Source organism: Acanthochromis polyacanthus, chromosome 15 (genome assembly GCF_021347895.1).
Source record: "Acanthochromis polyacanthus isolate Apoly-LR-REF ecotype Palm Island chromosome 15, KAUST_Apoly_ChrSc, whole genome shotgun sequence".
Taxonomy (NCBI): domain Eukaryota; kingdom Metazoa; phylum Chordata; class Actinopteri; family Pomacentridae; genus Acanthochromis; species Acanthochromis polyacanthus.
The window spans coordinates 35,234,460-35,259,191 of NC_067127.1; the positions used below are offsets into that span (position 1 = coordinate 35,234,460).

At 38.8% G+C, this 24,732-nt stretch overlaps 1 protein-coding gene across 5 annotated transcripts in view; it reads right to left on the minus strand.

The window, feature by feature from the left end:
* nckap1 (NCK-associated protein 1) overlaps nucleotides 1–24,732 on the minus strand; it is a 76,815-nt gene that overhangs the window by 50,809 nt on the left and 1,274 nt on the right. For 2 of the 5 annotated variants that reach the window (XM_022217409.2, XM_022217408.2), the window contains exons 2-3: nucleotides 13,136–13,153; nucleotides 1,971–2,081 (exon numbers count right to left, since the gene is read on the minus strand). In XM_022217409.2, coding sequence (XP_022073101.1) covers nucleotides 1,971–2,081; nucleotides 13,136–13,153 — 129 coding nt within the window. Of the gene's footprint in view, nucleotides 1–1,970; nucleotides 2,082–13,135; nucleotides 13,154–16,570; nucleotides 16,637–24,732 lie in introns of those variants that run through there. The other 3 variants (XM_022217410.2, XM_022217411.2, XM_051959694.1) reach the window with 2 other exon arrangements.

Genomic DNA, 24,732 nt, shown 5'->3' on the forward strand with positions numbered 1-24,732 from the left:
TACTGAATAAAGCAGTTAGCCACACACACACACACACACACACACACACACACACACACACACACACACACACACACACACACACACACACACACACACACACACACACACACACACACACACACACACACACAGCTGTTTGCTAAATGACACTTCCACATAAACAAACAGGCCAGAAGCTAAGCTAATGAGTAAAGCTGAAAAACATTTGATGAGCAATGACTGTTTAGTTCATTCAAAACACACAAACAACACACACTCATACACAATATATAACACCCTTTGTTGTTAGTTTTCACTGAAACACTTAAAAACTGAACAGACAAAACAAATGAATCCTGTTTATGGAAATAATCTGGAGGATCATCTGACTGTTTCAGGGTGTAGAGCAGCACTTACTGACTGGACTGGTTAAATGACACTGATGTAAAACTGCACCATTAATGTTGACAGTTTGTCTCATTTCAGTCTTTTTGTAATTCCTTTTTGTCAAATTTTCCACTTCACACAGTCAGTTTTATTCACACAGTCTGTTTACGCTGATTAGTTTTTCTTTCACTACAAACAAAGCTTCAGATTTTATACTTTTTAACCGTATTTTGGAAAAACAGAACACTATAGTTTTTGATCTAAAAGACAATAAACCAAATATAAATTCAAATTTTCTTAATTTTTCTCACAGAAATCTGTATACTGACATTCAGATTATATTGCAGTGATGAATTTCTGCTTTTTGTCTGTTTGTGTGTTGTTTTTTGTCTAATTTGTGGTATTTTGTGTCTCTTTGGGGCAGTTTTGTCTCCTTTCAGCTGTTTGGTGACCCTCTTTTTGTATTATTTGGCGTCTTATTTATGTCATTTTGCGTCCTGTTTGTGTCGTTTTTAAGTCTCGTCTTTGGGATTCTGTGTCTAAATTGCATCGTTTTGTGTCTTTTTTCTGTTGTTCTAAGTCTATTTAAGCTCTTCAGGCAGATGTCTTGGATGCCTTTCTGATTGTATTTGTGCTTTAATTTCCTCTAAACTCTTATTTCTCTTAAAAATGTTTAAACTAAATGACAATAGGTACTGTCTAAACGTGCTCAAAAAATACAATCAGAGCTGCAATGATAAATTATATAGTAGCTGATGAATAAGTAATAATTGGCAGCTGATTAATTAGTTTAAATGAATTTTTGAAAGGGAAACAATGATTGACATTTTTTTCACAAGGTCTGGACGTTTCACAGACCAAACTGATCGATTAATAGAGATACCGGTTAACTGTTCTGATCAATGATTAATTAGTTGGGAGTAATATTTTAACAGTTTTGTGATTTCAGCTTCCTAAATGTGAATATTTTGTAGTTTTCTTTACTTCTCTGTGACTGTAAACTGAGTATCTTTAGGTTGTGATTGATGTTTGTCAGAATTTTCTGACAATTTTTTGGATTAATCAAGAAAATAATCAAGAATGAATACAATTAGTTATACCACTTGCATGTAAAGGTTTATATAATTGTAGTTTAGTTTTAGTTATTCAGATTGAGTCAAGTGATATTACGGCCTCACACTGGGCTTTGTGAATATTATTTGTGACATTTACCAGATTAAATCACGTTCTTTCTTTCTTTCTGATTGATAGCTGTTGGTATTTTTACAGTTTCTGCTCCCAGATATTACACTGTTCAGGGAATCGTGTGGCTAAGTAGCACATTTTACTATATTTTAGCTAATTATTTATTATCATAAAGATATAAGACAACAGTTCAAAATATTCTAATGTCATACAACATATTTTAATACATTTTCCAGATCTGTTTTACTAATGCAGCTATTTTCCAAATGTTATTGTAGGCAGTACAAAAAATTATACACAAGATTTAAATTGTCCAGTTGCACACCTGAAGACAAACCAAACACACCTGCAAACACGCTTTCATTCATTCTGTACAACAGAAAGCACGCTGCAGGCAGACATGCAGGTGAACTTACGTTGTTATTCCGCGTCTCCACGGCGGGAAACTTCCTGACGATAAATTTAACGGCAGACTCGAGGTTCTTGTCGACCAGGTAGGAGGGTTTCGCCTTCGGGTCGCCACAGGCCTGGAAGGAGAGGAGAGGAAGAGGTGAGGAGGGATGAAGCTAAAGCCACACTGCTGCTGCTGAAACACCTGCACTCTACTCTGGTGGTTCTTTCCTCACAGTCGGACATGTTGGATGTTCAGGTGTTACCGTGGAAACGCCGACAGTTAAACCCGGTTTATCCCAGGACCAGATCAGAGGAGGGTTTGGGTGGATGAAATACTGACACTGCTGCACCACAAAAACAAACACACTGGATGCAGTAACGTGTGCAGTCTATGTTTATTTAGATGCACGTGTTAACAGGGTCGATGTTCTGCTCAATGCAGTTTGGAAGTCTGCGGTTTTGTTCGGATAAACCAGGTTCAACTGTTGGAAAAGACTGAGCAAGAGCCTGAACTGATCAGTGGTTCTCAGCGGCTGAATCAACACATTAAAATCTCAATTTATTAAACAAATATTATTGTAATAAAATGTTTGATATTGATCATGCTTCTCAAGTTTTGGAAAGATGTTTTAACCCTCTGAACCCAAAAAACCTGCTGGCGGGATTTAAAGGATGCAATGATTAAAAAAAAAATAGAAAGGAAACTGTCAGATTTCCCACTTTCTGATGGTCCTCGAACATCTCGCATATAAATTTTAGTTTTGTCTATGAATCTAATCATTTTAGTTTGCACGTCTAGTTTAAAATTTGCCAAAAATTAGCTGTTTAATCTTATGTGTTTTCTTACAACCTTTGAACAAATCATCGTGTCCTTCCATTAGAATCCACAATCATCCAAATCACTGTATTTTACGTGTCTTATTTGAAAACTCGCCAAAAAGCCCCCACTTTCTATGAAACGGATTCCCTAAAACACAAAATTCTGTAATTCTCGTTGCAGCTGTGAAGCCAGTAGTGACTCAGTTGCAACCAGAAAAGTCGTGACAAAAATTTGAGGATGTTTTTGGTTTAAATGCACACAAAGTTTACTCAAAGCAGAGAAGAGAAAGGCATGAAAAAATGTAAGCAGTAAAATGTCTACAGCAGGTCCTCGGTCTCTACGACGTTTCGGGTTTACATCAACATCTGCCATAAATTTATTTAAGTCTTGTTCCATCGTTCTGACATACGGTGTTTGCCACGTTAAAACAAATCGTTGGGCGGTGTAGGTGCACTCCATTACCCTTTAGTTCTTTATCAAATCCTGTCAACTTTACTTCTTTCAACAGGAAGTAGTCATATTTTCATAAAACTGAAGGGAATTTGAGGCAAACCTTTAAAAGAACAACGAAAACCAAGTTGGTATTGTTTCCGTTAGTCATCATCAGAAGATGGCGTAGAGGCGACATTTTTATACAGTGGTAAGTGTCGGAAACAAAACTAGTTGTTTGCCAACTGCTAAAAAAAAACTTAATGAAGAAGAAGCTAACAACTACTGCGTTTGCGACGCCTGTGAAATTGGCAAGCTAAGTGGACAAATATGTCGTCACACTAGGACGATTTCTTTGTTAACATTTGCCACATTGGATTCTTTCATTTGTGTTGTTTTTGTTGGGAACTTTTTGCCCTTCATTATGGCTCCCAGCTGTAAGTCAGACTCTTCTTATGGTAGTAGTATGTTACCACGGCGTTAGTGTCGGTGAGTGACATGTGGCGTTTTTCCATTAGCACCTACTCGGCTCGACTCTACTAGGTCTGTGAGGTTTTCCATCAGGACGTAGTGCCCGGTACTAGGTACTATTTTAGTACCTACTGGGCCGGGGTTTTAAGCGAGCTGAGTGGAGCCGATAATGTGACGTCTACAGAGTGCAGGCCACTGATTGGACAGGAAGTGACGACACACCAGACCTGTACCATGGGCGAATGAAGAGGTCAAGACTTTTCTGTCTTTGGTGGAGGACCAAAGAATACAGAGGGAGCTGGATGGTGAGACTCACAATGAGAAAGTTTATCTGGAGGTGTCTGAGCAGATGACTGCCCATGGAATGAAGCAGTGTCAGGAGAAGCTGCAAAAGCTCAAAAGTAACTATTGGTCCATCAAGGACTACAACGGCTGGAGAAGGTCAAATCGAAGGCGTTGGAAGTGGTTTAACCGAATGGACGCCATTTACAGCACCGACTGGTGAGTAACGGGAGGAAGAGTGGCCTCGACTCCAGCGCTGCATTGTTGAAGACCATGCTGGAGGACGGTGAGCGTTCTGTGACTTCACCCACGATGAGGTGGTGCTACACTGTAAACGAACGCGACCTGAGCAGAGTTGAGTCGAGTCGAGCCGAGCAGGTGCTAGTGGAAAAGCGCCTATAGGTACTGATGTACATGTGAGTTCCGACTTATGGCGAAAATCGAGTTGGGTCACGTCGTACCGTTCCGACGTAAGACAAGACCTTTCTGTATAGTATATAGTGTTACCATTATTTCAGAGTGAAAAATGAGGGTTCAGAGGGTTTAGCATCTAAAACTTTGGTGTCACATTTTAACAGTTGCAGTAATCTGTCAACAATCTTGATGTCTGATTGGCCAATTTTAAAATGAAAATTATTAGCTACCTGAGTGTGACAGCTTTTTCTTTGCTATCCATTTCCAGCAAACTGAGCAAACTAAAAGCTCTCCACAACATAAAAATGCTGAGAACCGCTGAGAGCTGCAGGTAATGAGAGGTTTCAGTTTCAAACGGTGCCTCTGAGCGGTTAGATCCACTCCATGACAGGCAGAGTGACGGACAGGTAGGACCGAATGAAACAGAGAGAAACGTGAAGGAAAGGAAGGAGGGAAGTAAAGAATGGACACATTGAGAAATGAGAGGATGAAGGAAAAGAGAGAGAAAGCCTTTCCTCAGAGTCTCCATTACTTCTCTTTTGTCTGCTCATTAATATTCTCCTCTTCAGGCGTTGCAGTTTCTGCTCGACTGCCCGACTCTGGCAGGAAGCAGCAGCGCTCATGCATTATGGGTAGTGTAGTAGTGGATGGTGAGGAAGATGTGGTCCATGCATGTGCCATAAACAGAGTGAATGTAGAAAGTTTATCGGCTGCCAACACCGAGGAACAATCCTAGAAGAGGTCGGCGGCTCCGACCGTTCTGAGGATTCAGTTCCTCGTGGTTAAGGTTCAACTTTAGAGAAGGGGAAGCACACACTGAGAAAAGCCAGAAAGAGTAACATGAGGTTACCAAAATGAAGTCTACAACACAAACTACGCTATAAATGCAGAGTTTCTACCTCCAGTATCACAGCTAGTAATGACCCAAACGGCACCACAACCATAAACCTGGATTTCAGTTTGCATGGCGCTGAAACGTTTCCAGCATCGGCCAGTACAAAATGAAACCGCCACACAGCAACACATGCTAGTTAACACAAGCACAGGAGGTAAACTGACGACCCAGGAAGTAAAACAAGATGAAATGCAGGCTGAAAGTTCAGCTGTTGACGTGTAGAAGGTGAGATTTTGACTTTATTTCACTCCCAGGTCTAATAAAACAACAGTCGCATTTCATGTCGTGGTCTGTGTGAACATAAATCTCATGTTTTTCTGGCGCTGAGGATTTAATTTTCTGTCATTATTAACATTTACAGACCGTCTACAGAATCACAACTGGTTTAACCCTCTGAACCCCAGAAAGTATCGTGTTCGTAACCCGAGTAGTCTTAAAATTAAACCATTTATCAGAGCCAGAAACTGTAAAAAAAACAAAGAGAATCAGAGTTTTTTTTAAAGGTCTCTGATCTAATTTCTCCTATTCTGTTGGGAAAATTAATCAAAATTTTGCTCTACATGTGACATTTAAAAATCTAAACCGTTTCTCTAACCACATTCTGTAAAAAAACATAAAATTCTGATCTCCTCGGTGCAGCTAAGAGGCCATCAGTGACTCAGCTACGACCCAAAGTCACCAGACAGAAAAAACCTGGATGCAGGCACACAAAGCAAACATTAAAAAGAGTTAAATATCTATAGTATGCAGAGGGACAGTTTATTTTTCCAGTATCGTTAACACCTGTGGATCGCTGGACAAATGCTGCACATGCTGATCCAAGGTTATTATGTTATTGTAGCATAAATAATTTCTAAGGACTTGTGGCATTATTTACTGTTCAAAACTTTGGTGTCACGTTGGGTCTCGTTGTTTTGTGTATTACTAGTGTTCTTTTGTGTTTGTCTATTTTTTGTTGTTTTGTTTCTTGCTTTTGTCATTTTCTGTCTCATTTGTGTCACTTATATAATTTTTTTGGGTCATTTGTCCAATTTCTTGTCCCTTTGTAACTTTTTTGTCTAATTTTTTGTCTCTTTTGTGTTTTGTGTTGTTTGTCTCACGTTTTGTTGCTTTCAGATCCAGGTAGCTGTGACTAAATGTTGTGTTCCTCTGTGACCTGGAAGTTGTGATGTGTAAATGATAAATTGAGGCTGAATGTTGTTGAAATAGAACTTATAAATATTTTTTCTTAGGAAATTTCAGGCTGTTCATAATGTTTTGCTCTATCTGCCACTGCATCTGTTCTTTTGTCCTATATATTATTTGTAAAGATTTCTATTTACATCCTTGACTCCGCTATTTAGTTATTTTTTTATGTTCTTAACTTATTTATCTTGCATGTTTAAAAAGGAGAAAGTCACCTGAAATTTCATTGTAGCTATATTGTAACCCTAAAGCTTTCTTATCCTATCTTTAAAAGATAATTCATTAAATGTGAACATTTTTTTTGCACTAAAAACAAACGGGAAAAATTGGAGTTGTGGTTATTTATAGGTTATTATGTGACTGGACTTGACATCAAACTGGGCTGAATGTGTCCCCTGAACTAAAATAAGTTTGACACCCTGGTTTAGACTGTATTTCTGATTCATTTAATGTTGTCTTCACTGAAAAAAAATGCTTTTCTTTCAAAAATAAAGACATTTCTAAGTGACTCCAAACTTTTGAACAGTAGTGTACATGAATTAAAGCTGTTCTAAAGGAGTTAAACGGTAGTGTATATGATTTTTTGTCCTTCTAGCCATGTCTGTGTCGTTTCTAAAGAGGGTCAGGACTTAATATTGCAATAAAAATGAGCCCACAGTGAGTAAAAATGTGACTTCTTCAAAACTTCTTGGAGTTCAGAGGGTTCCTCGTCAGGAAACAGCTGCTGCCACTTTGCAAAATGGATGCAAACTGGTGCAGGTATAAAATAACTGGCTGTAAAAATGATCCTGACACGACAAAAGAAGATGGACTAAACGACTTGTGTCGGAACCCGGTTTGGTTTGTGTGTCAGCTGAGGAACACCGACATGCTCAGCTCTTACAGGTCTACGTCTGGAACACACTCACTACTACAGAAACACTTGGACACTATGGAGGGATTGGACACAGAAACACACAACACCAACATGGTTTCACTACCCATCGATGACACACTGGACCTGGAGTCGCAGCTTGTTTCCTCGTACCCACTCCTCTCACACCTCAGCAGACTCACGCCGTCGACAGCGTGTTCGCTCAACAACATCTGCTCAGGGGTGTGAGAGGAGTTTTACCTTCAGCTGACTGAATAACAAGGAACCAAGATGTGACTGTGGAATCCATGCAACTGCAAAAGCACAAGCCTGGCAGATGTGCCAACACAGCGCTCCTCTGAGCCTCATCCTACACAGACTACCTACAGAGTAGTTACCCTTTGACTGACGCCGGGGAACTGTGGAAGAAACACTGTCTGGTTACTGCAGAACATCTGGATGCTGACTGGAGGGTTGTGTCATGTTTTAGCCCAAACTCTGACTTTTAGCTGCTGTGTTCAGTCGACAAACTACTTTAAAACGAGTTTCTTGATGACTTGCACATTTTGTTAGTATATTCGTTAGTGTTTTGAAATAAAATTAATTGATGTATTGACTTTCATCTGGGTAAGGCTTCAATAAATTATCAACTAGCTGTCAACTACTAGATTAATAACTGAGTATTTTGATAACCGATTAGGTTGAGTAATTTTTTCTTTAGGTTGTGGACAAATAAAGGCGTCCTTTTGGATATTTTTCACTATTTTAAAGACCAAACGGCTGATCAACTCATCAAGAAATTCAGACTAATTAACCAGGAACATAATCCTCAGTAGCAGTTACACGTGTTGGATCTGTCTATAGTTTATCTATATTCTATCTATCAATAGTCTATCTACAGCGCCCTTCATAATTATCGGCACCCCTGGTTAAGATACGTTAAAAGCCTTAAACTGAATTCAATCATCATTTCAGAAACAAACTCTCACACTGAAATTTGTAGAAAAATGTATTACAGGAGAACATTAAGTGCCCTTTTGTTGGTAAAAGGGGGTTGCACAAAGTATTAAAATCAGTGGTGCTAATAATTGTGCCACACATGATTTGATGTAAAAGAATTATTTCTTAATGTGTGATTTTTTTCCCCCACTGAATAAATGCACTTTAATTAAAGGTTGGATTTTTCTCTTCTTTTCATTGTGGTCCTATATTATTTAGAAAAAAACTGAATTTATTAGAAGCTAAAGACCCACCTTAACCAGGGGTGCCAATAATTATGGAGGGCGCTGTATCCATCCATCCATCCATCTATAGAGCTAATGAGCTATAGCTCTATCTATGGATCTACACCCCCTGTCAAAAGTTTTAGGACACTGTCCCATTCAAATAAAGCAGAACCTGTCCTACAACTTTTGACAGGGGGTGTATTTCATCATATGGATGTGATCAGGGCAGAACTCTGATCATACATGTAAAGTTTCAGGCAGATTGGAGCATGTTCAGGACATTTACACAGCATTTGAAATTTCATGGTGAAGGATCAAAACTCCAGAGGCCGTCACAGACACGCCCTTTGACTTTAGAAAAAGATTTTAATAACTTTGGATCATTAAGGCCTCCTGTATGTACTGGCAGAATTTGAGGTGAATTGGAGTTTCCCCCTAGGAGGAGTTCGCTCTAGAAAAAAAATGAAAAATGGGCAAAATCTGACATTCAAAGCCAAATAGCTCACTTCCTGTTGGGTTTGGAATGTGGCTGTCACTGACTTTTTTGTTCAGCCTGATGTGCTGCATATGTGTACCAAATTTGGTAGATACACCCCCTGTCAAAAGTTGTAGGACAGTTTCTACTTTATTTGAATGAGAAAGTGTCCTAAAACCTTTGACAGGGGGTGTACCTATCGATCCGGTTTGAATTTCTAACTTTACATTAGTTGCGCTGTACAACACCAGACTCTTAAAAGTTAGATGTTAGAGATTCCCGCAGGTACTTGAAGGCAACATAAAGGAATCATTTTCATATCTAGCTGATTTCCTCATCATAGTTTTATGAACATTATGAAGTATCACAGTAGAAAAGACTAATGAAAATTATGTGCACAAAAAAACTATTTCATGCTCACTTAAAGGAGCTTTATAAGTAACGTTAATGAGCTTCACTGGAGTCAGAAACACCTTTTCTGAATAATTGTCTCTGACAGCATGAAACATGAACAATATCACGAGTAAGAATAATTACAACTTCCTGAATGACTCCTGAAGACTTGTGACCATTTATCTTGTACAGTTAGTTTCTTCTACTTGGAGGTTTTATGGCAAAAAGCTAGTTTTGTTTCTGACATTTACAACAGTGGAGCTCAGTAATGTAGCCTCTAGCGCCACCTTCTGATGACAACGACTAATGGAAACAGTAGCAACTTTGTTTTGATTTTAAAAGTTTGAATCGAATTCTCTTCACAGTTTTATGGAAACATGACTACTTCCTGTTGACAGAAGTGCATTAAAGTTGTCAGAATTTGATAAAGAATTAATGTCATTTATTTCACCTACACTGTAGATATAAATATGTTTTAATTAATGGGCTAAAACATGTCAAACCTTCAGAATAATTTGTAAAACTTGTTTAGCATCTCCTGGAGACCTTAGTGAATTTTGTAGCTCTAGCAACACCATTACGTCACCAAGCATTATGAGTTATACCTCCAGAAATATCGAGCCTAGCTGTATATCTAGCTGCTCAGCATCACAGAAGAGACATTAATTCATATTTTCTGTAATTTAATGGCATGTCCATTAGTGCTGGTGGTGGCTAGTGCAGTAAGCTGGCTGGCTGGGTTTGGGTGGGGTGGGGGGGCAGATGGAGGGATGGATGGAAGGAGGGGCGCAGTGAATGGAGGGACGGGGTTATGGGAATAAGCTGAGGATCAGTCGTGGTCGGGGAGCTGTTGCCTGGATACCAGAACAGACCTCGGTCTCGCCTCCACCATCGTCTCCACTCCAGGTAGCAATTAACAGCTGAGCTTATGAGAGGGTCCCCACGCTGACCAACATATGGCGGGGGACCCTGCGACGAAAAAAAAAACGCACATCTGAAAACTAATTACGGCTGCTAATTACTGGATGCAGTATTTGAGCGCTGCTTGGAGCCTTTTCACGGCTGCCTGTAAAGCACCTCCTCCCTGAGATGATCCGTTTACGTCTGTCATTCCTCTCAGTGTGAGCGCTCTCGTTTTCACCAGGAGGGGGATTAACTGCCGCGAAAAGAAAAGAAAGAGAGCTCCAAAGAATCCAACAGTCTCGTGATTAGAAACAGAACCACTAGAGAACCACTAAAACCTGCAAAGAGCTGGCAGGCTGCCTGGGCTGCCTGCTGGCAACCCGGATAAACCTTCACTCGTTATTCTGCAGTCGTCAACGTTTCTGCTCTTGTTCTCTGCTAAAAATACTCGGAAATCAATTTGAAAACAATTTAACAACTTTTTAGGATTACAGGTTTGCCTGAAAAATAACTTTTTTGGAGAGAAAAAAATGACTGAACAGCTAATTTATGCATCTAACAGGAGCAGTAAACATCTATAAATAAATAGTAGAATAAACTTAATTTAACCATCAACGTAATCCTAATAGGTTTGAGTAATGCTTTGTGGATATTTTCACCATTTTCTGACATTTTAAAGACCAAACAGCTGATCAACTCCTCAAGAAAGACTAATTTACCAGGAACATAATCCTTAGTCGCAGCCCAAATGGTGGTATTTGTGGTGCTGTACATCATCTGACTCTTAAAAGTTAGATATCAGAGATTCCCTCAGGTACTTGAAGGCAACATAAGGAATCATTTCCATATCTAGCCGTGTTTCTGTATCCTAGTTTTATGCACATTTTGAAGTACTACAGGAGAAAAGGTTCATGGAAACTGCAAAGTTACGTGAACAAAAACGCTTTCATGCTGACTTAAGGGGCCTCTATGAAAAATCTTCACTCGTTATTCTGCATTTTTGTGCTTCTTCTCTGCTAAAAATATTTGGACATCAATTTGAGTACAATTTTACAACTTTATAAGATTAAAGGTTTGTCCACAAAAGAACTTTTTGTGACAGAAAACTGAACAGCTAATTTATGGATCTAACAGGAGCAGTTAAGTGACATCTACTAACAAACAGCAGAATAAACTTCAGTTAACTAATTAACCAGGAACATAATCCTTACTTATAATCCTACTTCAGTTAACCGTCAACAAAATCTTTAGTAGCAGTTCAACTTGTTGGTGTGTTCAAGTGACTGTAGGAAGTTCCAGCTCTCTGAGAAACTACCAAAAAAAAAAAATCACATTATTCTATTTACTTTTGTTTCTGGTTGATTTCCTAGCTATACATTTGTGGAGCTATACAACACATGACTCTTACAAGTTAGATAATAGAGATTCCCACAGGTACCTGAAGGCAACATAAAGGAATTGTTTTCATATCTAGCTGTGTTTCTGCATCGTACTTTCCTGCACGTTTTCAAGTATAACGGCAGAGAAGCTTCATGGAAACTGTAAAATTACTTGCACAAAAACGCTTTTATACTCACTTTATGAAAAATCTTCACTCATTCTGCAGTCGTCAACACTTATGTGCTTCTCCTCTGCTAAAAATACTCAAATAACCAATTCAAAAACAATCTAACAGCCTTTTAGGATGATAGGTTTGCCTAAAAAAAAAAAGCCCTTTTTGGGATAGAAAAACTGACTGAACAGCCAATTTATGGATCTAACAGGAGCAGTTTAGTGACAATATCGATTAATAAACTTCATTTAACCTGCAACTAATTAACCATCAACATAATCCTTGTTGGTGCATTCAAGTGACTGTAGGAAGTTCCAGCTCTCTGAGAAATTACCAAAATCACATTATTGTAACCATTTTTGCTTCTGGTTTGAATTTCTAACTACACATTTGTGGTGCTGTACAACACATGACTCTGGAAACTTAGATAATAGAGATTCCCACAGGTACTTGAAAGCAACATAAGGAATCATTTCTGCACATTGTGAAGAATCCTGACAGAAAAGGTTCATGGAAACAGCAGAATTACTTAATAATAATCACTTAAAAGGGGCTTTATGAAAAATCTTCACTCATTCTGCAGTCGTCGACGTTTTTGTGCTTTTTCTCTGCTAAAAATACTTAAATAACCAGTTCTTAAACAATTTGTCAATTTTTTTAGGATGAAATGTTTGCCTATAAAAGGATATTTTTGAATAAAAAACTGACTGAACAGCTAATTTATGGATCTAACAGGAGCAGTTAAGGGATAACATCTATTAATAAACAGTAGAATAAACTTCATTTAACCTGTAAAACTATCAATGCACAACAGTTTGGTGGCTCGTTGAAATCTTTACAAGTTCTAAAGAGACTTTTTAACAAATGTTTGTATAGTTTTGTCAGTTACTGGCATCTTTACACGTCATGTTCACATCAAGAACTAAAAAAAAAAAAAAAAGCGTCAAATCTAGTTCTGGCTTTTGCTTTGCAGTCCAGTACACTGGCAGGTAATGCATGTGCTCTAAGAGGAACATAAAGGAGAAAAAGTAATGTTGGTGTGGATGCCGGATCAGAAGCAAATGAAGAACACACTGAGTTTGCACTGTGTAAAACTGACAGTGGATGGAGCCCAGCCTTACTCTCAGCATTACAGATTCAGACATGAAGGAGGAGTGAGGCACAACGGAGAGGACCAACAGATCAGTACAGGTAGCCAGGAGGAGGAAGAGGAAGAGGAGGAGGGAGGAGGAGGAGGAAGGGTGAAGGGGGGACGGGTTTCATCAGTGGAAGGTGATAAATTTTGCAAACCTTCCAAACTTGTCCTTGCTGCATAGGAGAGGGGGGAAGCATTGGAACGGAGAGAAGAAGAGAAGAAATCAAAACAAAGAGGCCACCCAGACAAAGAGCTGGATCACTGGTCCACACATCCAGACACACAAACACACACACGTCGTCACACAGCCGCTCATACAGGTGTTTTCTGCAGATCTGAGTTCAGTAGGAAAGCCCTTCTGGCAACACATAAATAAACAACAGGACATGCTGCGCTCACATGTTATCACATTAACACTTGGTTTAACGCACGCCGTGGTGACGCTAACAAGGTGTAGCGTCGCTGCCTACGCTCCTCCACACACTGACAGCAACACTTCCATGTTAACAGTCCTGAGATAATAATAATAATAATGTCATTGTAATATGGCTGAGGCTGCTCGGTCTGAAAGCCAGCAGTGAGAGGACAAAGTTTGGCCCCTGGCTGCGATGCCGCTCCACATTTCTGCTGTTGCTTAGTAACGGACAATGCAGTGTTTCTGACTGTTGGAGGACGGAGTCTGTGATGCTCTGATGCATGTTGGAGTTTATCGTGTCGGAGTCACGGCCGACTACATGATGAACTTATTTCAGGTCACTGCATCTCAGATCATCTGCAGCCTTCTGCTCCACCACCTCTGATTCACTGGAAACGTTGCAGCCAGAAACTATAGATATTTAAAATATTAAATGTTAAATTTTAGACTGATGTACACTACCGTTCAAAGGTTTGGGGTCACCCAGACAATTTCATGAAAACTCACTCTTTTATCCATGTGCTAACATAACTGCACAAGGGTTTTCTAATCATCAATGAGCCTTTCAACAGCATTAGCTAACACAATGCAGCATTAGAACACAGGAGTGATGGTTGCTGGACATGTTCCTCTGTACCCCTATGGAGACATTCCATTAAAAATCAGCTGTTTACAGTTAGAATAGTCATTTACCACATTAACTATGTCCAGTCTCCCTGCACACTAAACAGGAACAGAGGATGGTTTTATCACTTCTTCATAATGAAGTGTGTTTCAGCTGCTTCCCTCTGGAAGGGGTTTTTAGTTCCAAGATGCAGAACAAAGTGTTAGAAAAACAGCTTTATTCCTGTCGCCATCACTGAGCTCTATAAGAAGCAGTGACATTGCACTTTATTCCATTTATTTATCCTAATCTCAGGTCTATTTATTATAGTGACTTAAAAACTTTATGTTCTTATCCTGGTTGTCATTCCAGAAATTACTTTTATTTTCCTAAGGTTTTTTATTGTGTTTTATTATTATTTATCTTGATCATATTTTTTATCTAATCTTTTATTTGTCCTTGCTGGTGTAATGGTGTATTGTCACCCTGTCAGATTCAGTGTGTGTTTTGTTATGGAATGTCAAATGATCAGTTTTTTCCTGCAAAACAAATCTACTCACAGTGTATACATAAATTAACCTTTATCTGTATTTCTGACTCATTTCATGTTATCTTCATTGAAAACAAAATGTTTTTCTTTCAAAAATAAGGACATTTCTAAGTGACTCCAAATTGTTGAATGGTAGTGTATCAAACATTTTAAAACATGAAAAAATTCTTTTGAAAGTTGCCTGTCGACCTGCTTTCAGAACTTTTGCTTTTCACTCAGTTATTTGAGACTTTGAAGCTTGGTTTGGATGACCATATCTCAGGATCTATGAAACGTTACAAGCTTGACATTTTCACTATTATTTCTCATGTCATGAATTCAGAATCTGAAAAGCAGGTCAAATAATCCCAGTATACGTTAAATAATCCCAGTATACGTTTGAGATTAAATACTAAAAAATTAAGCAGTTATCTCATCTTTCAGCTCATATAATAACTGATAACACAGAGGTCAACTAGTGCTATTTTCTCTAACCATATGCAGCTGTATCCCAATCATACAGAAAATAGAATACTTTTCACTATGAAATACTTCATGAAAAAGGTTTCATAAGTGACTGAGCAGGTCAGTTCTACCACAAAAAAAGACATAGGCTGTGTCCGAAATGGCATACTAACGTACTACTCATACCAAGTGTGACGTCAAAATAAGTATGTAGTGCGTTCACATTGGATAGTATGAAAAGATTGAGTACGCGAGAAATACCCGGATGTATACTATATCCGGAAAATTTTTAAATATGTGCGGTGACCACACTAGTCATACTCAACCGCCCCATAATGCTTTGCGAGCTATCCACCGAAATGCAAGCCTCCGCGGGATCTGTGGCCGGACCGCGGCGATTTTTATTTTATTTTATGTGGTTAAGTAGTCATCCTAATCACCCCACAGATTTGAGAAATAGGCGTTTTCTGACCAACATTTTAAATTTGTCAGACGCCTCACAACGTGCTACTGAATGCTAGCAGCTAGTTGCAGCAGCTCGCTTTGCATACAGAACAAGTAGCAGCTACCTCCAGTAGCCTGCAGCTACAATTGAAACGTTCACATAATCTGGCTAATAACTGCATGAGGAGTACCGGCTTGAAATTGCCACATTAATTATACGACTGTTTGTTAGCGTAAAATCGACCTGAAGCCGGCATTCAGCCGAGATATTTGATAGCCGTACTTCCAGTTTTTGTCGTCGGAGGTTTGAAATGCATTATGGGAAACGGAGTAGTATACTACAGTGTGAACGGTCGGCATTCTAATCATACCTATAGTACGTAGTATACAGTACATACTCATTGAGAATGTAGTATGTAGTACGTTAGTATGCGATTTCGGACACAGCCACACTGCTAGCTTACCAAAGTAGAACAGAGTTCTCAAGTTTCAAAATAGTTCTCTACATATAATCCTCCCCTTGCCCCACCAAAAATGCTAAAAGTCAGCCAATTTTATTAAAAACTTTCTTAGAAAACATTTGATTCAATTAAAATTTTTATAAATATCGTTATAAATATCCATATTTGAGAAGATTTCTAGTTAAATCAGAGATGGTCGAGCAGAAACGGATCTAAAAATGGGATGCTTTGAGATGAGATAATCCAGTTATTAATGGTTCTGCTTTTGGTTGTGCAGCACAAATTTACCTCTCAGATAAAAACCAACAGGGTCTTACTGTATGTGATGCAATTTAAAAGCTCTGAAATGTCAAACTGCAGTAATTTAGAGAGCGACTCCCTGAAACCAGGGCCAGTGAGCTCCGACAGGAGGATAGCTCAGCTGTAAAGCCTGCTGATAAACATAAGTATATATACCTAAGGAATACACATCATACATATATATCTAAGGAATAAAAATCAAGAATGGTTGCTTTTCAAACTCTCAGATGCTAATGCTACTGTCAAATCCGGTCTCATCAGGTTCATATTACTTCTCCATTAGAACCATCTGACCTGAACTAATCGGATCAGGATCCTCACTACTGACTGTGATAAATCCCTTCAACAAACACTTTGATTCTTATTTCTTACTATTATTGGCAGTAAGTTCATGGCGACCTGCTCTGCCTTACTGGGCTTCATGTGGCCGGTATCTCACTGCTACAGAGCCCTAAATGAAGACTGGATACAGGAGAGGAAAGTCTGGTCAGCCATTCTTTGTACAGAAGATACGTTTTTTAGTGCTAAAAAAGCCACGACCCTCCATGAAGAGAAACAAACTAATAACTAAGAATTCTGCTTTGGCCAACAGCGTCTGTAGCGTTGCAGAAAGCTGAAGCACTGACAGGCGATCAGAGCAGATAATGACCAGGCCGTAAACACTTTAACTTTCTGGTGATTGGTCAGTTTTCTTATCTGTTGAGTTCCTCCTTGGGAAGTAGAAGAAGAAAAAAAGAAGGACAAGAACAGTTAAGGAAAACAGACAGCAAGACAGAAACTGGTGAAATATTAACACTTTAGTTTGTATATTTTAAACATCATCTAACAAGTTCTGACACTTTGTTTTGATCCTTTTCTGCAACATAATCAGCGTCGACTCTTCCGGTGGGTAACGGACCGGCTTCAGAGGGCATCTCTTACAGCATTCATTACATAACACACATCACCGTGTATTTATGCACAGGCACACGGCTTGCTGGAGTGCAGATGAGGAAAGGGAATCCCTCAGCAAACACATCTAGAGGCCTGCTGCCAGCTGAACCACAGATGTGCAGTGAAGCCATCAAGAGCTGAAAATCTGCAGCTTTTCATCCAAACGTCCCAACAGGTGATGGAGCAGATTCGACCAAAAACAAGTCCTCGCTTTCACAGAAAACCTGCATATCTACAGCCCTCTATGGTACGACTACACATCTGTCAATTGATTTTGTCTCTTCAAATCAAAGCACAACCAATTACAAATATCAAATCTGCCACGGATCTGATCAAATTCAGCATCATTCAGTCTGACCTTCAGGAATTTATGGAGGTGTTGGTGAATTTGCCCTCATCTCACTAATAAAATGCCCTTCAAATTAAAAACGAGGCGTAAAAACGCCCCCGGTAATCAGGCGTGTCCTTCATTAAATGTCAACCTGTAAATTTTCTCCCCCGGTAGTGAATTATTTATGTGCGACTGTCCCCTCCGGGCCACCGTACTGTAGGTAAACCAGTGACTGGTCTCTACCTTTCAGTGTATTCTGGACAACAAAAGACAGAGACCAGATTTTGTGAATCAGAAAAACAGTGTCAAGAACGAAGCAGTGGAAAATGTTGGCACCGAACAGCTGGTTGTAGAAAATATTCCTGGTCTGACAAACAACTGCATCATGAAAACAAAGTGAGTAGAAACACAGAAACAGGAGGAGGAACAGTGAACTCTACTTTAGTAACTCTCACTGGAACGAAACAGCAGCTACTTTACCAATATGCCAAGCAAAAAACAATTATTTCAACTGATTATAATCACCTTAAGGGCCTCAAAATGTCCCCTCCGAAAACTCAACTTGGAAATTCAGTCCGTCCAGGAATTCACGATGGCAACGATTAACGCAAACTCAACCAATCTCCGTGAATTATGCACGACCTTGCAATTTTGTCCAATCACTGCAACTTTTCCGCAATTTTGTCCCATCTCCCGTGAGTTCCACCAATCACAGCAGTCCCCAGAACAAACAAAAAGCACGTACGTCACTGAAATCACTTCCTGTTTATGGTTTGAAGACGCAGACATGTTCCATTCTAACATCTGTCATTTACCAACAAAAATTACTGCTAAAGACGTAAAAAACAATCCCTTATGTTCTTCATGAAAGCAGAGGTAAACTTTTTCGTGCCCGTGCAATAAAAACGAAAATCACTGAGTGACAAACACTTTTCTACCGCCAAACATATTGGAACAGCTGAAATGAGCGGACCACAGACCAGACAGATCCCTGTGATGGAAGCTGGTACATCCAGATCATTTGGAGCTCTGAAAGAATGAAGGTAAGTTAGACTAATTCATTGACGCGACAAGCCGTGAGTGTGTGTGAACATGTATGCAGGGATGTGAAATTAACTTTTTAATCCACTGACAGATGTGTCCAAATATGATAAATTCAACAGTAAGTTATCATTTTGTGCCTTAAATCTACCAACCACTTCATGTTAAACCACTGTCTGCTGCTGCTGATTTCCCACTGTGGTGTACCAGCTTTTGGAAATGGGTTGCAGCGTTAAAGAATTAGTATAGGAATAAATATTGTCAATTAAAATGTTGAAACATGTTCTACAAGCTGAAAAAAAACAACTTTTTTTTTTAGCAATTGTCACTGTCTCCGATGATTTTATCGTAACAAATTCTATTAAAACATCGCAATTTTTTAGAAAAGCTGACACGAATTCAGGCATTTTAGGCCACGACAATCTGGAAAAACTCCCGCGAAATCCTGGAGGGACTGAAAATATAATTCACTTCCATGCAAAAACCCTGCAAGAACCACTAACCCCTAGAAAAGTTTGAATTGTGTCCTGCAGAAATCTGACATCTTACAAGCAGAACAACCTCCAGACAAATAGTTAAAACTAAGCCTTTGACTCTAACCCAGGGTTCTCGCCAGCGCATTTCAGCGTAACGGCCCGTTACACTGTCTAACGGCCCGTTACACTGTCTAACGGCCCGTTACGCTCAGTTTAAAAGATTACGCTGTGATTAGGGCCGCTACGTCAGCGCATTTCAAAGATTACTCTGTTGTTATGAGAGTGTGTGGCTCCGTCATGAGAGAGGGAGAGAGAGCAGCGTGTGTGTGTGTGTGTGTGGGAGGGAGGGGGAGAGCGAGATGTCCAAGCTACCTTGAATGCAGCCCGAGACGGCAGTCGGTAGAGGTGGAGAGGTGTACTGGGTTTGCGGTACTGTGCAGTTCAGCCACTGTTTATAGACAATAAAGGCTGCAGTGTTCTTCGATACGGCTGGGCTCTTGTGTCTTTGCCTCTGCGGCTGCTGAGGAAGTGAAGGGGGTTAACCCCGGGCCGAACAGGAAGGGTTAACACTGTGATTAGGGCCGCTGCGCTGTTATTTTGACAGATAACGCCATGTGCGTTTGTTTTAAATCGACTGGGTGCCTATCTAGGTTAATTTATGTCTCCCCACCTCAGCCGTACTTTCCTGTCGATTGACCCGTTCCCATCTATTGCGCATGCGCGTTCCCGTCTATTGTGCGCGTTCCCATTTATTGCACGCGCGTGCAGGAGGACCTGCCGTTACGCTGAAAAAAATCATGGCGAGAACCCTGTAACCTGCATGAGAACTTATTCGTCACACACGGGTCATTTCTAACTAACTTAGGACACTATTACCTGAGTGCAAGCAAGGTTAAGGACAAATAAACACCCTGCAAGCGCTGTGTGCAAGGCAAAACATGAAGTTAGAAGGTCCACCAGCTGAAAGATAAGCACAGCAAACAAAAACTTTAATGCCACTCAGCCACCATTAATCAAGGCGCCTTCATTTTAAAGGTTTTCCTGCAGATAAGTCAATGGTGTGCGATGAGTGAATATGCTCAGAAAGGAAAAGAATATCGATCGCCGTGCTCTCAGATGATAATATTACTGTTAGTGCGCATGAATTACTCCCAAAGGTAGAAACCTGCGTTTTTTTAGACTTTAAACCAGAAAAATGTGCAGAAATAACCTGCAGGATTGAAATCCAAATGGCTAAGACACGGCTCTTTGGTTTCTAGCTTTGGGATGTGGTTTGAATTTGTTTTTTCTAGCATCACGAGGTAAAAGAAAGCATTAAAAGAACACATGAGCAGCACTTCAGAGTGGATATGTTGAGAAGATTTATGGTGGCAGGTCAGGAGAGATGTGAAGATGATGGGACAGACGGAAAGAAAAAGGAAGGAAGGAAGGAGGAAAGGAAGGAAGGAAGGAAGGGCGTGTTAAGAAGAGTAATCAGCAGTAAAATCTCACCAGTGTCTGACTGCTCATACTGTGTCTATTGAAAATGCAGATGTGTTGGCTGCAGCGTTTAGATTTCACCCACTTATTACCATTTCTCTGACATTTCAGTGGCACCAGATTCACAGTGAATGGGACGTAAAGGCAGCAGAGGAAACAGTATGAGCCCTCAGACAGCTTAACTTCTACTCTGTTCTCATTAGAAGCTGCTAGGAGATGACTGACCTCTTTCACTCTCTCCAGCTTTAGTTTTTTATTCATCATACATACACACGTGGACAAAATTGTTGGTACCCCTCAGTTAAAGAAGGAAAAACCCACAATTCTCACTGAAATCACTTGAAACTCACAAAAGTAACAATAAATAAAAATTTATTGAAAATTAAATAATCAAAAACAGCCATTACTTTTGAATTGTTGATTAACATAATTATTTAAAAAAACAAACTAATGAAACAGGCCTGGACAAAAATGATGGTACCTCTATAAAAGATTGAAAACTATTTGACCAGAGTGACATGATTAACTCAGGTGTGTCATTTAATTGACATCACAGGTGTTTCCAAACTCATAATCAGTCAGTCTGCCTATTTAAAGGGAGACAAGTAGTCACCCTGCTGTTTGGTGAAAAGGTGTGTACCACACTGAACATGGACAACAGAAAGCGAAGGAGAGAATTGTCCCAGGACATCCGAAAAAAATGATAGACAAACATCTTAAAGGTAAAGGCTATAAGACCATCTCTAAACAGCTTGAAGTTCCTGTGACAACAGTGGCTCATATTATTCAGAAGTTCAAGACCCACGGGACAGTAGCCAACCTCCCTGGACGTGGCCGCAAGAGGAAAATTGATGACAAATTGAAGAGACGGATCGTTGGAATTGTATCCAAAGAGCCCAGAGCAACCTCCAAAGAAATTAAAGGTGAACTCCAAGGCCAAGGTACATCAGTGTCAGATCGCACCATTCGTCGTTGTTTGAGCCAAAGTGGACTTCATGGGAGACGACCAAGGAGGACACCACTGCTGAAAAAAACTCATAAAAAAGCCAGACTGGAATTTGCAAAAATGCATGTTGACAAGCCACAAAGCTTCTGGGAGAATGTCCTTTGGACAGATGAGACCAAACTGGAGCTTTTTGGTAAGGCACATCAACTCTATGTTCATAGACTCAAAAACCAAGCATACGAAGAAAAGAACACTGTCCCTACGGTGAAACATGGAGGAGGCTCAGTAATGTTTTGGGGCTGCTTTGCTGCATCTGGCACAGGGTGTCTTGAAAGTGTGCAAGGTACGATGAAATCTGAAGACTATCAAGGCATTCTGGAGAGAAATGTGCTGCCTAGTGTCAGAAAGCTTGGTCTCAGTCGCAGGTCATGGGTCTTCCAACAGGACAACGATCCAAAACACACAGCCAAAAACACCCAAGAATGGCTGAGAGAAAAGCGTTGGACTATTCTAAAGTGGCCTTCTATGAGCCCAGATCTGAATCCCATTGAACATATGTGGAAGGAGCTGAAACATGCCATTTGGAGAAGACACCCATCAAACCTGAGACAACTGGAGCTGTTTGCTCATGAGGAGTGGGCCAAAATACCTGTTGACAGCTGCAGAACGCTCATTGACAAATACAGAAATCGTTTAATTGCAGTGATTGCCTCAAAAGGTTGTGCAACAAAATATTAAGTTATGGGTACCATCATTTTTGTCCAGCCCTATTTCATTAGTTTGTTTTTTTTAAATAATTATGTTAATCAACAATTCAAAAGTGATGGCTGATTTTGATTATTTAATTTTCAATAAATTTTTATTTATTGTTACTTTTGTGAGTTTCAAGTGATTTCAGTGAGAATTGTGGGTTTTTCCTTCTTTAACTGAGGGGTACCAACAATTTTGTCCACGTGTGTACAAGCACAGAGGCTCATCCCACACACAGACCCACTACTCTTCTCCTCCCACACACCACCCACTGGTGGAAAACTTCAGCAGCACACTTCAGAGTCAGCAACATCAGGAAACGGCTTGTTCTATAGATTTCTGTCGGCTGCACGGAGGTGAAGATGTTAGTTTAAACATGGGCACAGCTCTGACGCGGAAAATACTAAATATGATATAAAAACACCAGATAATCAATTATTCTTGCAATTATCCAACATGTTTATTAATAATATGTAAAACAGAGCAGAAAAGATGAACCAATAACTTGTCTTTTACGACTTTAAGAGCCAATTTGAGTCATTTCTGAAGGAATAATAGCTCATTAAATGTTAATAGTTTCTGTTTTTCTCATCTGTATCTGTAAACTGTAAGATAGTGGAAAAAACTTTTTGTTCACCATTTCCTGACATTTAAGAGCCCCAAATAAAGAATTTAATTGATTGGTTCTCAGCTATTCTATTACTTATACATTAATTGACAACTATTTTGATAATCTGAGTATTTTTTTAAACCAGAAAAGTTTAAATGATCTGTTCGCAGCTTCTTAGAGGAGATTATTTTCTTTCTTCCTCTATGTATGTATAATTTAATATCTTAATATGAAGTTGAGGACAAAACAAGACATTTGATAATAATTTTTCTTTAGTGTGAGTAAACTGAAATCTTTGGTCACCGGCAGACATTATTTTCAACCATTGTACAGACAACAATCTGATGAATCAACAAAGTAAATAAAAAATGATGGAAAGAAATGATGCACATTTACTCTACTGTGTTTAAAAACTATTTTGAGCTGCTTATACTTCCAGTTTTTAACTACTTTAGTCTAAATTCTCTAATTTTATTTTCTTTAAAGTGAATATTTCTGATTTCTTTCCTCCTGTATCACAGTGAACATGTTTTTTTTTTTTGGGGGGGGGGCAAGCAATTCAAGCACATTTCTTAATTTATTAATGGCAGAAAATTAAAATATTTGATTTTCAGAGAATATTAATGACAAGCAGATGTTATGTTACATATTTTGTTCTTTTACAGACAGACACGATCTTTGAGTTATAACTAAAACAAAACTCGTGTCATCTTCAACTTTTGAAATACATTTTCCATCATTTTCTGACCTTTAATAGCCCAAAACTAATCAGTTAATTGATTGATTGTCAGCTATTCCATTATTATTCCACTAATAAACAACTATTTTGATAATCTTTGAGTATTTTTTAAACCAGAAAAGTCTAAATTGCCTGTTTGCAGCTTCTTAGAGGGGACTATTTTCTGGTTCTTTCTTCCACTATTCAAGTAAATTGAATATCTTTATATTGAGTTGTGGACAAAACAGGACATTTGACTGGATTTCTTCATAATTTTTCTTTTATGTGAGTAAATTGAAATCTCTGGCCATTAAATTGGTCATGAACAGAAGTTATTTTCAAATATTTTCTACCATTTTACAGACAAAATAATCTGATTAATCAACAAATTAAATAAAAATTGAGTAAGGCGTTAAAGCACATTTACTCTACTATATTTCTAAACAATTTTGGGATATTTATATTCCAATTTTTAACTACTTAACATCATATGTAATTTAGGTTCTTCAGATTTTCTGAAAATATAATCACATTTAAACCACTACATATTAAACAACTCAAGAGTAGAGCTGTTAATCGATAAGCTGTAACTATCTGCATTCATCATCAACTATTTTGATAATTATTTATTGGTTTTGAGTCATTTTCTAAGAAAAAAAATCTGAATTCTCTAATTTTATTTTCTTTAATGTGACTATTTCTGGTTTCTTTTCTCCTCTGACAGTAAACTGGGGTCTGTGGGATAAAAACAAGACATTCAAGCACAATTTTTTTGTTTTATTTTTATGTCAGAAAACTAAAACCTTTGGCTTTCAGAGATTATTCGTGATTAGCAGATCTTATTTTATGTTATTTTACAGACAGATAACATCTAAAACAACACTTGTGTCATGTTGGGCATTTTGAGAAACGCATTTCACTGAATAAACAACAAATCAGTTAATAAATTATTACATTACAAATCAACTATATGATAACCGATGGATGAGTTTGAGTAATTTTCAATAAAAAACAGTCTAAATTCTCTGATTGCAGCTTCTTAAATTAGATATATTTGGGGGGTTTCTTCCTCTATTGTATAGAAAACCAAACATCTGTGATCTCAGGCTTTAGCAAACACTGATGAACATTTTTCACCATTTTATACACCAAACAAGTAATTGATTAATGGGGGAAATAATGGACAGACTAATCAATAACAGAAATGATTGTTAGTTGCAGCCCTGATCTTAAATCATTTAATATTTAGG